Source organism: Takifugu rubripes, chromosome 6 (assembly GCF_901000725.2).
Source record: "Takifugu rubripes chromosome 6, fTakRub1.2, whole genome shotgun sequence".
Taxonomy (NCBI): domain Eukaryota; kingdom Metazoa; phylum Chordata; class Actinopteri; order Tetraodontiformes; family Tetraodontidae; genus Takifugu; species Takifugu rubripes.
Window position 1 is genome coordinate 4477619 of NC_042290.1, and position 13751 is coordinate 4491369.

General features: G+C 45.6%; 1 protein-coding gene across 7 annotated transcripts in view; it reads left to right on the top strand.

Moving 5' to 3' along the window:
- rgs3a (regulator of G protein signaling 3a) overlaps positions 1–12070 on the top strand; it is a 77415-nt gene extending 65345 nt beyond the window's left edge. For all 7 annotated transcript variants that reach the window (XM_011604516.2, XM_029837269.1, XM_029837270.1 and 4 more), the window contains 5 exons: positions 1166–1236; positions 6627–6728; positions 7507–7568; positions 8397–8563; positions 8647–12070. In XM_011604516.2, the coding sequence (XP_011602818.2) occupies positions 1166–1236; positions 6627–6728; positions 7507–7568; positions 8397–8563; positions 8647–8847 (603 nt within the window). In that variant the 3' untranslated portion in view covers positions 8848–12070. The remainder of the gene's footprint in view (positions 1–1165; positions 1237–6626; positions 6729–7506; positions 7569–8396; positions 8564–8646) is intronic.
- The last annotated feature ends 1681 nt before the right edge of the window (positions 12071–13751 follow it).

Sequence of the window (13751 nt, forward strand, 5' to 3'; positions counted from 1 at the left end):
TGCAGTGACCAGGTACAGCGACGGTGCGGAAAACAAGTGCAACAGGAACCCGTGCACGCAGACTCTTATGGGACTCGCCTTGATTGTCTAAATACAATAACACAGCCACAAACACAATGGCGGTGCACACATTTTCCCCGAATTCTTTTACAAATGGGCCAACGGCGACGCGCACGCTTCCACGCCTTTGCCAGAGGTGGTCATATCTGTGTGCACGTTGGATATTTTTAGCATCGGCTTGCGAAGAGAATAGAAGCATCTGTTATCCATCATCCTCTCGGAAATGGGGCGAATATTTCATTGCTTGTTTTAAAAAAAAAAACTCTTGCAGATCCTGCAAGGATTGTGCCTCTTGACTCACGGCTCACGCCACAAGCGGCCCTAAAAACACTCGCAGCTCCGTCGCTGATGGAGAACAACAGCTGTGGTCAGACTGAAGTCCACTCATTGTGGACCAGAGAAAAGTTGGATTCCCTCTTGGAAAGGCCGGATTTATCCCATTAATCATACACGTCTAATTCAAACCGCTGCTCTCGCGCTAAGAGAAACTACAAAGTTTAACTGTTAACTGTCGGGTCGCTCGTAACGCTACCCTGAGGTCCTGAAGGTCAGCCAAACTGCCCCAGACTTCCAAAGGTCCCAGTCCCTGACCGGACCATGTGCTACCAGCTGGTATCTCGCTCAGACTCAACCATGTTCCTGTAATACAATGGCTCATTATTTAGAGCCATCAGATTAGAGGAGATTGACCCCTTCCCCACCCCGGAGCCACTTCCCTTCTACTCTTAACCAATCAACGTGGTGGGTTGGCAGAAAGTGTAATGTGAAACCAGGGGTCTGGGCTCCGACTCTTGAAATGTGGGGCACAGTTGGAGGCCAACAGAAACAGCAGTTGTGGTCGTTCACTGTTATCACCTGCAGAATTATTAGTGTTTTACTTCTTTCACACACTGACGGCACATCGCAGACAACCACCCCATTTAGACACACACTTCTGGGAATATGGACTACCAATATGGATTAAGTGGCTGAACTGGACACTACGAGGACTAATTAGCTCTTAGTTTGTCATTAGCTGCTAAAGCTAACCGCATCGGGCCACCACGGCCTCTTTCTGTGTGGAGGGTGGATGATGCAGTGTCTCCCCTTCTTCATCTCCCCCCAGCTGAGCGCCGGGTCCCCCTGCAGCTGCGAGGTCGGCGCCGAAGGAACGAAGAAGAAGAAATCCAAGAACCTGTGAGTATTCAGACTCGGCTCCATTTGTTGTTTCTCTCTGTGCAGATTCTGGAGTTTTGAACTGTGACTCAGTCATTACCGAGTGTGGGAAAGAGAGGGAAGGAGAGGAAGTTCAGTTCTAATAATTACCAAAGCGTTTGCCACTTCTTCTGGTTTCAATCAACGTTTATTGTCATGCTAATTTAATCAAGATGTGGCCCCTGTCAAAGAAGGAACTTTTCACGCCCTCTTTTAACATTGGTTAAACTGTGGACAAACTCATGCTACAGTCAAGAGGGGTGTTTATTTGAGGACATTGGTATACATCCAAAATAATGCCCTTTAATTGTATTTTATTAAGTTTAAGTGAAATTGGATGTAGGTTGACGCCCCTCAGGTCTTGTGGTCGAACGCTAATCAACCTGCAGTTAACTCCCCTGTAAACGGGCTGATGAGTGTGGAACCAAATGCGTGTCCCAGCAGTGTGGGAATAAGGTGTGCGCACCGAGGCTGCTGTTGTTGTTTGCCCGTGTCACGTGCCGCCTCGGCGTTGCGTCAGCTGGCCCCTCTCGCGTCGCCGTCCATCACCATGAAAGCACCTTTCACACCTTTAGGGCAATAAAGCCGCTCAGGCTGGCCACTCTCCCGCCATTTCATCTGTTTAGTCAACCAGGAGATTAGGTGCTTAAGATTCCACAGTGCGTCATTGCTTCTCCTTTCTTGTTTCAGCAAATCAGAAGCAATTGTTGATTTCCCCCCCACGTTCTTGTCCTCTCTCTTTGCAGCCTTTGTTTCCAAAATGTTGGCTGTTGTGAGCCAGTTATTGCTTCTTTGTCCAGTGTTCAGGGCCTGTTTTTAGCTTATGTTCCTAAGTCCAGTACTGGGGCAGTAATATACACATTTTAATAAATACGCCCTCCAGCCTGTGTGCGTAGCTCAGAGGAATGCGAATGCAATATTACCCTGCTACGGAAAGAAACCTCCGATGGTCCACCAAGATGGAAATTAAATTATCCCCCACATATGTTTGGAGCTGGTATATTACTCACAGAGCATGTGGAACAAGTAGATCTGTCCCTGATAGTATCTGACATCCACATCTTGTTGCAGCGCAGCAGCCTCCAGAGCCTGAAGGCAGCGTTCTGCTGCTGTCTGTCGGTTTGCGGCGGTTATTCTGCTTAATGGCGGGCCGTTTAAATGAAAGGCATCCCAATACACACATCTTGAATACTAACAGTGTGGTAAATGGAAACCTGTTTTGGCTCAGTGGCTCGGTCTGACGGGCCATTAGATCTCTCACCATTCAAATGTGCTCCCTGTTCCCCCACAGAGGACTGAGAGCAAGACGCACCTCTTCTTAGGTCCGGCGATACTGAATCTGGTTTCAGCACAAGCTGTTTCCTTCTTCACCTTTGTCTCCAGGTGTTCTTCTTTTAACCCTCAAAGCAACGGGTCTGTTAACAGTTTGGGCCCCTTTGTTGTCTCGCCAAATGCCCTTCAAACCGGAGCAATAAAGCCATAAACCTCCAGAGAGTCATACCTTCAAAAACTTGAGCTCACAGTCCTGATTTATGTCTATTCTAACTAACGTTGGCATTTTATTCACCTACCAAACCACTGGTATAAAGTCAAAGCAAGAAGTAGACCCTTCTTTGCAGTTAGGATGATATAAAGGGTCATATTTTAGCATTTTATGCATGGTGGAATTTGGCTAATCTTGAGCTTTCTCGCTGAAACTGGTGCCTGCATTTCCCACAATGCAACACAGTATTTTGACACCAGCTTTAGGCAGATATTAGATACATACATATTTTCTTCCTCTATGTGCCCGTTATAATATGTTTGAAAGGATAAAACACTCTTCCACAGGGATGAACTTGACCACTGCTCTTCTTCATGGATTCCAGACCACCACCCACCATTTAATCGCTTAGAAAAGCAATTCCTCCATCCCAAAGCTCCCGCCCAGACTCCTGTTGGAAGGAATCCGTCTTCTTCTAAACACAGAGCAGTGATGTTGGCGAGTCACAGGTCCGCCTTTTCTGGACCCCTGGGACTATATTAAGCTCCACTAGAGCCTCTCAGGGTTTAGAGGAATGCGATTGTCAGACAAAACCGAGGACCACGAGCGTGAGCAAGCCCCACATGCGCTTACATGCAGTCAAAGTTCTACCTGCGCAAAGAGATCCTGCATACAAACCAGCACCCATGTTCCCCACCATGGTTGATTTCTCAGAGAAATACCTTGAAAGGTAAGAACGGCGGCCGTGGCGGTGGGTGAGTGGATTCATCTGCTCTGCCGTGATCGACGTTTAAGAAGAGCCGGCGGAGCGCTGCGACCTCCACTTGCATCTCATCATGGAGAAGACGGCCCCCGGAGGGCGAACTATTTCGGAGAAAGCTGCTCCCACTTCTAACTTAAGGCTGCCCTTTTCTTCCTATTATATGCAGCCTGGATTTCAGGAATAGGGTCGCTCATGTGGTTTTTGTGCCCAGGAAGGTGAGCCTGCTCAGAAATGGAGTTCCTATTTTTGTCTTGATTGAGGGAGATGGTGACTGAGAGGGTTATTTTTACACACAAAATAGGACAATTCCCTCATTCAACAGATCTTCTAGGAAGGTTAGTTGCGTGCCGTGTTGCAGCGCATGTTTCCTGGAATCTTTTGACGGTGAGAACAGGCCTGCATGCATACAGTTTGGCCCGCATAGCCCCACGCAGAGTCAGTCAATGTATATTGTGTCCTGCACCCACGCATCCTTCCCAAAATATAGAGAAGACAGATGGATGGAAGATGAAAACTTTACTCAGCTTGATTTGCTGTTCTCAACCTAGTGCTGAGCTGCAGATGACACAGCTCAAGCTCGACTGCATGTAAATGTCATCCAAATGACATCATTTGACTCTTGCTTGAATAGGTTTGTGCTCTGCAGTTTGTCAGCCCACTGTTCTCCCCCATGCGCACCCAAAGCCTTTCCCTCAGAGTATGGCCTACTTTTCTGAACACTAGGAATAGCCAATGGGACGCTATTAGCCTGTCTAATATGAGCTGAGCAAATAGGGAATAAAGAGTACGGAAACCTGCAGATAATTACGGAACTAAAGACCTCTTGTCCCCTTAGTCAAACACACAAGATCCTCTGTTCCATTAGCAAACACTTGCAGACATTCAGCCTTGTGTTGATGCTAGTGTGGCAAACACATGCTGTATTTAGCACTTTCAGGGTTCTGTATAGTGTACATATTTGAGTGACAGCATTTTAAATGACAACTTTTTAATCCTCCACCGAGCATGTGCCACTGTTTTAGCAGATTGGGTTAAACGAATGGATCGTGGGATGCAGCAGATTTGCTGATTTTGTTTGGTGCTGCGAAGCTGTCAGATGGCTCAACTCAGGAGAGAAACACTAAAGACCCAACTTTAAATACAGTAGAGGGGCCATTAGCACATAAAGAACAGAGGTGCAAAGGAGGCACATGAATTCATGGCTGTTTTGGCTGATTTAGGGTTAAAAGCCACATTGAAGTAGCTGTGTGTCTCATAAAGCTTTGTTCAATGAATGTGACTTTTTGGAATCCAAAAGTTGCAGATAACTGCTCAGATGATAACCAATGTATGGGAGCTATGAAGCTAATGACTGCAGAGGTAGCTTATTTCAGCTAGCACTGTAAAGGAAAGTACATAAGTAACGACAAACAGTGGCTACACATTATATTGCATCCACCAATGCTGCTATAAAGCTAAAATGTATGCAATATCTGTTGACACCCACATGGTGGCAGGCTAGAAACATACATTTAAAGTGACAGTTACTGTCGCTTCATGACCATGCAGTACAAGGCACACAGCAAAAAAACAAAATTTTGTTGCAAAACATTGCCTGAGCTGCAATAAAAAGAAGGCTGAGATTAATTTATAGGTTTATTCTCCTGTGCTGGTGAGATAGGGGCTTTCTTGGGGTGAACACATGCTGAGCCCTAATTGCCTCCAGCTCAGTCTAAAAATAGAAGAATCTAATGAATCCTGCTCAGATGTGGGTTTATTCACCAGCAAATGTGGCAATTCTGTGTTCTGAGAGTTTTCTCTTGTTACCATGACAGAGAGCCCTGAGCCCTGCTCAAACCTTATGCTTACATTTAATCAATGGATGAATCATCATTCCCCCAGTCAGTGTGCATGTACATTCATGTTTCTTCAAGTCAATTCTCTGAGCCTTCACTTTGTATCGGGCACATTGTATTGGATTTTCAAGGATGTCTTCAGCTGCATTCATAATGTTACTTAATGTATTGAGCGTTACTATGTACCTGTGGGTTTCCACAGCAACACATCAGTTGGCTAAATGTAGGATCGTTGCTGGACAAGGGGACTTTTCCAACAGCTGGCATCAAAGCACCCGCGACGTGGGCTTCTTAGTACCACGTACAGTATTGTGCTACCTTGCAGATGTCTGTGCGTCCCCCGGCGTGTCTATTACTGGAGGCAGCGTTTCCTAATTTGGGGGTGGACGGGCTCACCCAGGAGGGGGGGTCCTATGCTGACAGTGGGACAGCTTGCAGTGATTAGAACCAGCGAGCTCACGCTTCCTCCCTGCAGTATTAGCGGGCCAACTAATCCACAGTGGAAATCAAAAGCAGGGACTCAGGAAATGGGTGTTGAGTGAGGTCACGTCCCACTGAGGCAGCACGTGCTTCAGGTCGGGAAAAGCCAGGACAGGTACCTCGGGAATATGGGAATATGCAGAATTAGCCTGTAGAGTCTGCCAGGTTTGAGGGTCTTCATGTATATGTGTGTGGGGAGGAGGGATTTTATAAAGAGGGGTTAAACGTTTAAGCCGGGCAGTCAGGGGAGCTGTTTTTACCGTGTGGTGCCACTGGTGACGGGACACAGTGGAAGGGTGAAGAATTGGTCCCGGGCCTAGGTCAGCTCCTCGCAGCAAACCCTGTGGGTGCACCAAGAACGGCGTGATGAAAGAGAGGAGTGAGGATTGAATCTCTCTCCTCCTCCTCTTGCACATCCGTTCAGTCCCTGTTCAGGTACCTGCCAGGGACGCATCCACAGGAAGGACTGTCAGACGTGTTTCACCGACAGGAGGACAGGAAGCGTAACACCGGCCGTCTTGGAAAAATTTGCGTTGACCGGGCGACTAAAATGTACCTTTGTTTTTGCTTTTCGGGCGTCTGTTGGCTTGATTTCATTGGAATTGGATTTACTGAGGAACTTAAGCGATGATTCTCATGCTTTGGATTGTTTAATGTGGACTTTGGATTTGGATTTAACACACTTCCCCCCTTGTTTTTTCCCCCCTTTTCCTTTCACACCCATTGTTTATCCTTATTCCAACTTTCTCCCATCCTTTCCTTTCCTTCTTTATATACACATCCATCCCCTCCTTCCCTCTCTGTCACTCAGGGCCAAAGACATGAAGAATCGACTGGGTTTCCTACGGAGGAGGAACGAGTCGCCGGGAAGCAACTCAGCCGGCAAGATAGACAAATCCATGAAATCCGTCAAGTAAGTGGCCACTTCCTGGCAGCGTGTGTGGGGGTGTGTTTGTGTGCGGCCGCATTCCGGGTCGGGGCTCGCCACAGCTCACGATGACCTGGCCTTAGAAGTCAGACACCGGGGCAGCGACACTGGTGGGGGCTTGAGCAATGTGTGTAAAAAAAGAATGTTTACCATTGGCCTGTCTGGAGGAGGGGAGTATTTATTATTTTAAAGCAATGTTTCACAAAATCAATGAATTAGCATCACTAGGAGCATCCATTGGTTTATTTATTGCAACGGTATTGATGTGTAGGCTCTTCAGTGGTGATCTAAACTGTGCCTGAATTTGATTCAAAGCCACGCGAAATTTGGCCAAATTGGGCCTCGGCCACAGAGTATAGTGAGCATGAGGAGAAGGATGAGATGCAGTAGGGGGCAGACCAACACCGATGTGCCGGGTGGGAGGTCTCTAAACCTGACAACAGGCTGCCATTGGCCAGCCGGAGCCCCTCCTCTCCCGCCTCCCAAGTCCCATTCAGCAAGATTATAAAAGCCTCCCCCCAACCAGCCCAGAGCAGATAGACTCTCAGTGTTGTCGTGGCTCTGCGAGGCAGGAGTGAGTGTGAGGGGGGGAAAGAACCAGCAGACACAAAGTGGAGGGGAGCAAAAGGAGGGAGAGGACATACCCGCTTCGACGTGTTCGACCTCTCTATCCAGCAAAGACCGAACTTCTGCGGATGGGTCACACAATGAGAAACCTGGCTGAGATGGGCTTGTTAAAGAACCGCTCTGCTTTTATCTGCAGGCCCACCCCCGAAGAAGCACTCAAGTGGGGGGACTCACTTGATAAGCTGCTGACACACAAATGTAAGTTGCTTTTACCTCCTCTTTTGTCATTATACAGCCTTTGTCTTTGGTGTCTCTGGTGCATAACGTGGAACCGGGGGAGGGATTGATGCATCTGCTGGAACACATATAGATGCAGGACCTGTTGTTTATTGCAGCAAGTTGTTTTTTTAAAAGTTAAATCCCCACACATCCCTCCCCAGAGAACGCGCTCAACCTACAAGCGTGTGGCTCTTCTGGATTCCCGTAAATCATCTTTTATATTTAAGTCCCGGGAATGCAGCGCGCCGATGCCGAGCCAAAGCTACATCTGTTCCTCATTCTTGCTTCACTGGCCTCCGTTCTCCTCTTCCCCATTTCCCCCCTCTTCCACCCCTTACCTCATTCCTGCTGAATAGAATGAGGTAAGGGATGAGAGGCTGCATACTTGGGGCCGATCAGCGTGGGTGATTCATGGGAACGGAAAGGTGCAGACGGTAGCAGTGGGTGGACGCGGCTTCCTGCCATTCTTTCTCATGGATGCCTTCTTCCGCGAATCATTAACTCGACTCGGTCTCTAAGACGGCTAGCCCTTTACCCCCGACGCCGAAACAGTAATGTCATTCTTCATTCACGTGTGTGTGTCCTCGGGGGGGGGGGGGGGCACGCTGAATGGCGTGGAAAGACCGGGTCAGGAGTATCGCGTAAAAACTTGAAAATGCGTTGTTATTTTTATGTGTCATTTTATTCCAACCACATGTCTAAAAAAAAAAAAAGCTCATTGCAGAGTTATTTCAGGCGTTGAAACTCCAAGGTGGGGTTGCCATGGCGCTCTAGTCAACTCTCCTCTTGTTTTTCCTCCTCCCTCAGATGGTCTGGCAGCCTTCAGAGCTTTCCTGCGCACAGAGTTCAGCGAGGAGAATCTGGAATTCTGGCTAGCATGTGAGGAATACAAGAAGATCAAGTCACAGTCCAAGATGGCCTCCAAAGCCAAGAAAATCTTTGCAGAGTACATCGCCATCCAGTCCTGCAAAGAGGTCAGTGGGAATGTTCCAGAGAACTGCGCACAGCTTCTGCCGGCTTTTCCCAAGGCTCACGTCTCCCCGTTATCTCTCCACAGGTAAACCTGGATTCCTACACCAGAGATCACACCAAGGACAACCTGCAGAATGTGACGCGCTCCAGCTTCGACCTAGCGCAGCGGCGGATATACGGGCTGATGGAAAAGGACTCATATCCCCGGTTCCTGCGCTCAGAACTCTACTCGGACTTAATCAACCAAAAAAAGGCCAGCTCCACCTCGACCTCATCCTCATCATAAAAGACCCCAGAAAAAACAAAAACCCAACCAGAACACTGATGATGGATAAAGTGCAGAAGGCCACAGAAGCAGGCGGGGGGGTTGGGGCGAGGGTGGGACGTGACGTTACTCGTATGCCTTTTTTAAAAAAAAATCTTCACGTGTGTCCGTCATCCCATCCGCTATGGGCTTTTTTTTGTTTTTTGTCACCCACGTCATGGCGTGAGAGGACGCAGCAACGCAGCAGCACTGCAAAGGAATGTAGTTTACACAGTTACAGGGTGAATGGATGGATGAATGGGGTGATTAATGAATGGGTGAATGGACGGGCGTAACTCAAAACACGGACGCCCGTCGGCCGGGGCCAGAGCAGGAGCTGGACACTTTGTCTGATCACTGTTTTTTGGGTTTTTTTTGCTTTTCTTCTGTGTTGTGTCGTCGGTTTTAGTGATAAAAAAAGAAGGGTTTCATCAAAGAAAACCCAGCAGACATGAAGACAGTCCGGTACTGTTTTGTCACTTTTTACCTTAACCTCCGCTTTTCCTCCACCTCATTCTCCGCGAGGCCACTTCAGAGCTGTCGGTACGACGCAAAGTCCTTTTTTTGTGTGTGTTTTATTTTTTTCAACAGGGCAAGGGGACAACGAACGCGGCGACGTGCAAAAGAACGCTAACGCTCCTGTCTAACACCTGCGTCACGCTCAAGCCTCTTTAAACAGCTTTCCTCTCATTTCATCCCACTTCGGAAGATACTGTGAGCGGTCGACAGGGACAAAAGGAGGGGGGTGCGGGGGGAAATATGAAATATAAAGCTGCAGAACGGACTGGAGCTGTGATGTGAGACAGATGTGTCACTCTCACGTTAAAAAAAACAACTTTAAGTCGCATTCAGAGCCAGTAAAGGAAAACAAAAGAAAAAGACTTCCTGTCTCCAAAGACTGCTTCCAACGTGGAATGAAAACTCAAGAAGAGACACACGAAACAAAACCTGTGCAGCCAAGACATTTCCTTTAACATCGTAGCTCATTGTGGACTAACCGAGCGAGCGTTCTCAGGACATTAACCCGACCAGTTCCAGCTTGGTTTATCTCCTCAGCTGTTTCTGTTTTTCTACACACTCACTGTTTTTATATGCTTTAGGGCTGCAACCTGCACTCCTTAGTTCTCTGGAGCAATACACAAAGCATTTGCTTGTTTCCTGTTCAGAGGGGTTTAAAGTAAAAGCTTCACGTTGTAGAAAGAAATTTGCCTATTTATTTAGATGAACTTGCTGGATGCTCCTGCAGGCACCTTCGTCTCCTCTAAAGCACTCAGCTAAAAGCTCTCACTCTTCTTCTTTACCACCAAACAGGTCCAATGCTGTCCTGAACTTTTAAGTGCAATATTTTTTTGTTCTATTTTTTATTTTATTACAATGTTTTGGTTTTTTTTGTTCATTTATTTGGATCATTTAAAATTTTTATGAGGAAAGACGAAAGGCTTGAGCTCTGTATTAACTTAATTTGTTAAGAGGAGAAAAACAATGTAGAGCTATAAGGTTGAAGTAAAAACGCAAACTTTCAAGAAACATAAGTAGTTTATTGAAATCTAAGCAAGTGATTCTAACTGTGTATTAACCCCAGCAGCAGGCAGCCGGGGCTGTTATGGTTGTAAATATAATTCTTTAAGAAAAGTATGTGATAACACATTAAAAATAATAAAAAGTAATGGAGAAAAAAAATGTCTCTGCTGGTGATGAATGCGAGCCAGCTGTGTCTATGTAAATACGAGAGACTCAAAACTATAAGATGTATTGTTAAACAAACAAACAAAAACACAGTAAGCAAGGGCGGGTTGGATCCGCTCGTCTCCCTTGGACATACACTGCTTACATAAGGAGTTTTCTGAAATGCATTTGGTCATTTTCACTGTTTACAATTCAAAATGCATCTCCTATTATAGCAACTACCAACAGTAGAGTACATGGTGTCATTGCTAATGCTAAATAAACCACCCAACTGATGAAGGAAGGTCTGTCTGGCTTTGGAGTTTTATTTACGCTGCACTTCCACCCAGCAGATATCGCCTGACGAAGATAAGATAAGGAGAACCGATAACAGTGCAGCAAGCAATGGTTGTGTTTGTCATGGAAGAGCCGCTCTGCTCATTTATTACAACCTTTCCCGCGTGCAATTAGGTCCAAGATAGCTTCATAATTATGATAAATATGACATGTTGCATCCACAGGTCGCTCGGCTAACTGCCTAGCATTGGTCTTGCAACACTGCAGACAGTCAATTATACATAAGTAAAATATGCTTTTTTTCTAAACTGTTGGTTCCTCCCTGTGCGTTTGGACATGGAGGAGACATAAAAACCCGCTTCGCAGATCAAAACCAAACTAAAATAAATGCGGCCGCACAAGGGGAAGAAAAGCGTAGGCCGAACTCAGACCGTCCGTCGGGGAAACTGTGGCTGAAGCAGTTTAGGAATGGTCAGACAGACGTGTCTTGACCCCTGTCTTGTTCTAAAAACAAGCGTGTGTTTGAGACACGGGGTTGACTTGTTTGGGAGGAATGTGCGGAAGCAGCTGAAGTGTGTGTTTTTGTCTGTTTGCAGAGCTCCATCGCGACTGTTGGAAACAGTAGTAAGTAACAGCCTAATCTTCTTAACCAGTCACCATCTGCTTTGACAGACACCATTTCTTTTTAGGATTGTCCTTGGTCTCTTTATCTCCGGGCCTGTTTCCTCCCCGCTCACCACGTCCTTTTCCTCAGCGCTTATGTGTTTTTTTTATCCCCTCCAAACATTCGTATTAAATGTCATACAACGTGGGCTCCCATTCCAGCCGGACTCTTTTCCCAAATCTTTTTTGTTCAAGTTTCCTTCCTCTGTAATCTCTTAACCGTATCGCAGCGACTGTCATTGTTTTCAAACTGCTGCTGCGCGGCTGCCAGACGGCTCCCATTTTCCGCAGCGCTGTCCCCGCTGTCAGTGTGACGGGTATCGGAATTTTTGTCACCAAGATATGGAACAAGTTGTACTGTTATCTTGAAGGACAGACGTGGTTTGTCGCTGGGCTCTGTTGTGCACAGATACTAATTATATCACTTGTGCTGGGATAAAACATTTTCTTCTGAAGGACTATTGTGGTCTTAAAATAAGGATTTTGAAGTTTAGCAGAAGTGTTTAAGTGATATGGCATCATGGATTAACACAGTTTGGGTCTCATGCCTGCAGAAGCTTCTGGAAAGTCTAAAAAAAAAGCCACATTCACATTTGTAACATTCCTCTTTCTTCATGCCTCAATCAGATGACCTCAGACAGGAATAATAAAACTGGGCATAAAATGATGCATTTGAGATCTATTTTTAACACTCACAAGACTTAAACAGAGAGTCATGGTGAATTCAGTAGGAGTTCCCCTCCAGTCCCTCATCTCTGTGTGCAGCTTAAGCTTTGATTTAATCCTTAATTCTCAGAACGGCCCACGCTTCCAACTTGCGGTGGATCCTCTGAATAAAAACACCCATGAGTCAATGCATCTCTGTATATTTTTAGACCTGTATCTGTGTTTGGGTCTCCTAGTTTCATTGATAATTCATTAAAAATAAAAAGAAGCGAACTGAAATGTGTTCACATGTCTTAGATTCTGAGCATAAATCTGAAAAACGAGCTTCTCTCTTGAACAAAACTGTTAATCATGTCTGTTTTTAGAATTTCTTAGTATATTTTTTTGCAAGATGATTCATTTCTGTCACCCATGTGGTTTGAATAAAATTCAATTTCATGCAATTCAACTCTATTTAAAGCATCTGTCGTGATAGCCTGAACCCCTGAAACAGGAAAAAAACTCAGGTAGAAACCTTGAGCAGGGCCAGACTCAGGTAAGGGAACTCCTAGCTTTATTATTTGAGATGTAAGTCTAGAAATGTTGCTAACCACTGCTGGGTGCCAAAAATAGATTTCCTAAATTAAAATTTTCCTGAATTTATAAACCACAGAGATTTGTCCCAGTATATAATGATAACGATCTGGTGATTGTGGTAAAAAGCAGAACATTATCGTTAAAGACATTCTGAGCGTGCTAGTGTGCTGATTTTTACAGGCTAGTTATCCATTTTACGCCCATTTTCTGCTTGTTTTTGCATAGCCTTTGTGTAAGGACCACTCGGTTTCTTTAACGTCAGGAATTGTTGGATTAGAGGCTCTTTAAACTTCGCATTAATATCACAAAACCAAAAAAATACCTTACACAGCTGGTTTTTGTCTGTTCGATGACATCTTAAAAGCCTTCTGTGTCTTTCCAAATGATTTCCATGTTAATTTAATGTATTCCGCTTCTTCAGCTTACGCCAAAAAACAAAACAAACACGTTTATTAATCAATTTCAATTTCTTATAACAATACTGGCACTTTTTCTCTGCTTTGACCTTTAAAGTTGATGTTTTTCCCTCGTGCTTCATGTCCAAAACCCATCAACACACTAACCTCAAAAGGGAAAAAATCACACACGTTTTTCTGTGCAGAAAACGGCTTCATCAAAGAAATAATGAAAAAAAAAAAGCCATTTGTTGCGCAGAACAAAACACTTTAAATGATGAATGTAAGTCCTCTGGCATTAAGCTCCAATAATGCACTTCCTTAATAGGATTGTAATCAGTCAAAAAACCCCACTGACCTCATCAGAGTTACAGGCTCACCATGAAGAAGCCACACCATCCACAAAAATCTGCCTCTGCTGATGTTTGGGGGGAGACACAAAGGGAGATAATCATTTATCAACCACCCTGCTTCAGAGTGGGGATGGGGAGAAAATGCACCACCAGTGTGGCCTCGTTCATCGCGTGTAATTTCATCCTTGTCTGATAAGATGTTTCTACACTGTTGTGACAATGTTTCCTCCTCCTGCTTTGCTCCGTCGCTTGTGTGTTAATTGGCAGCAAT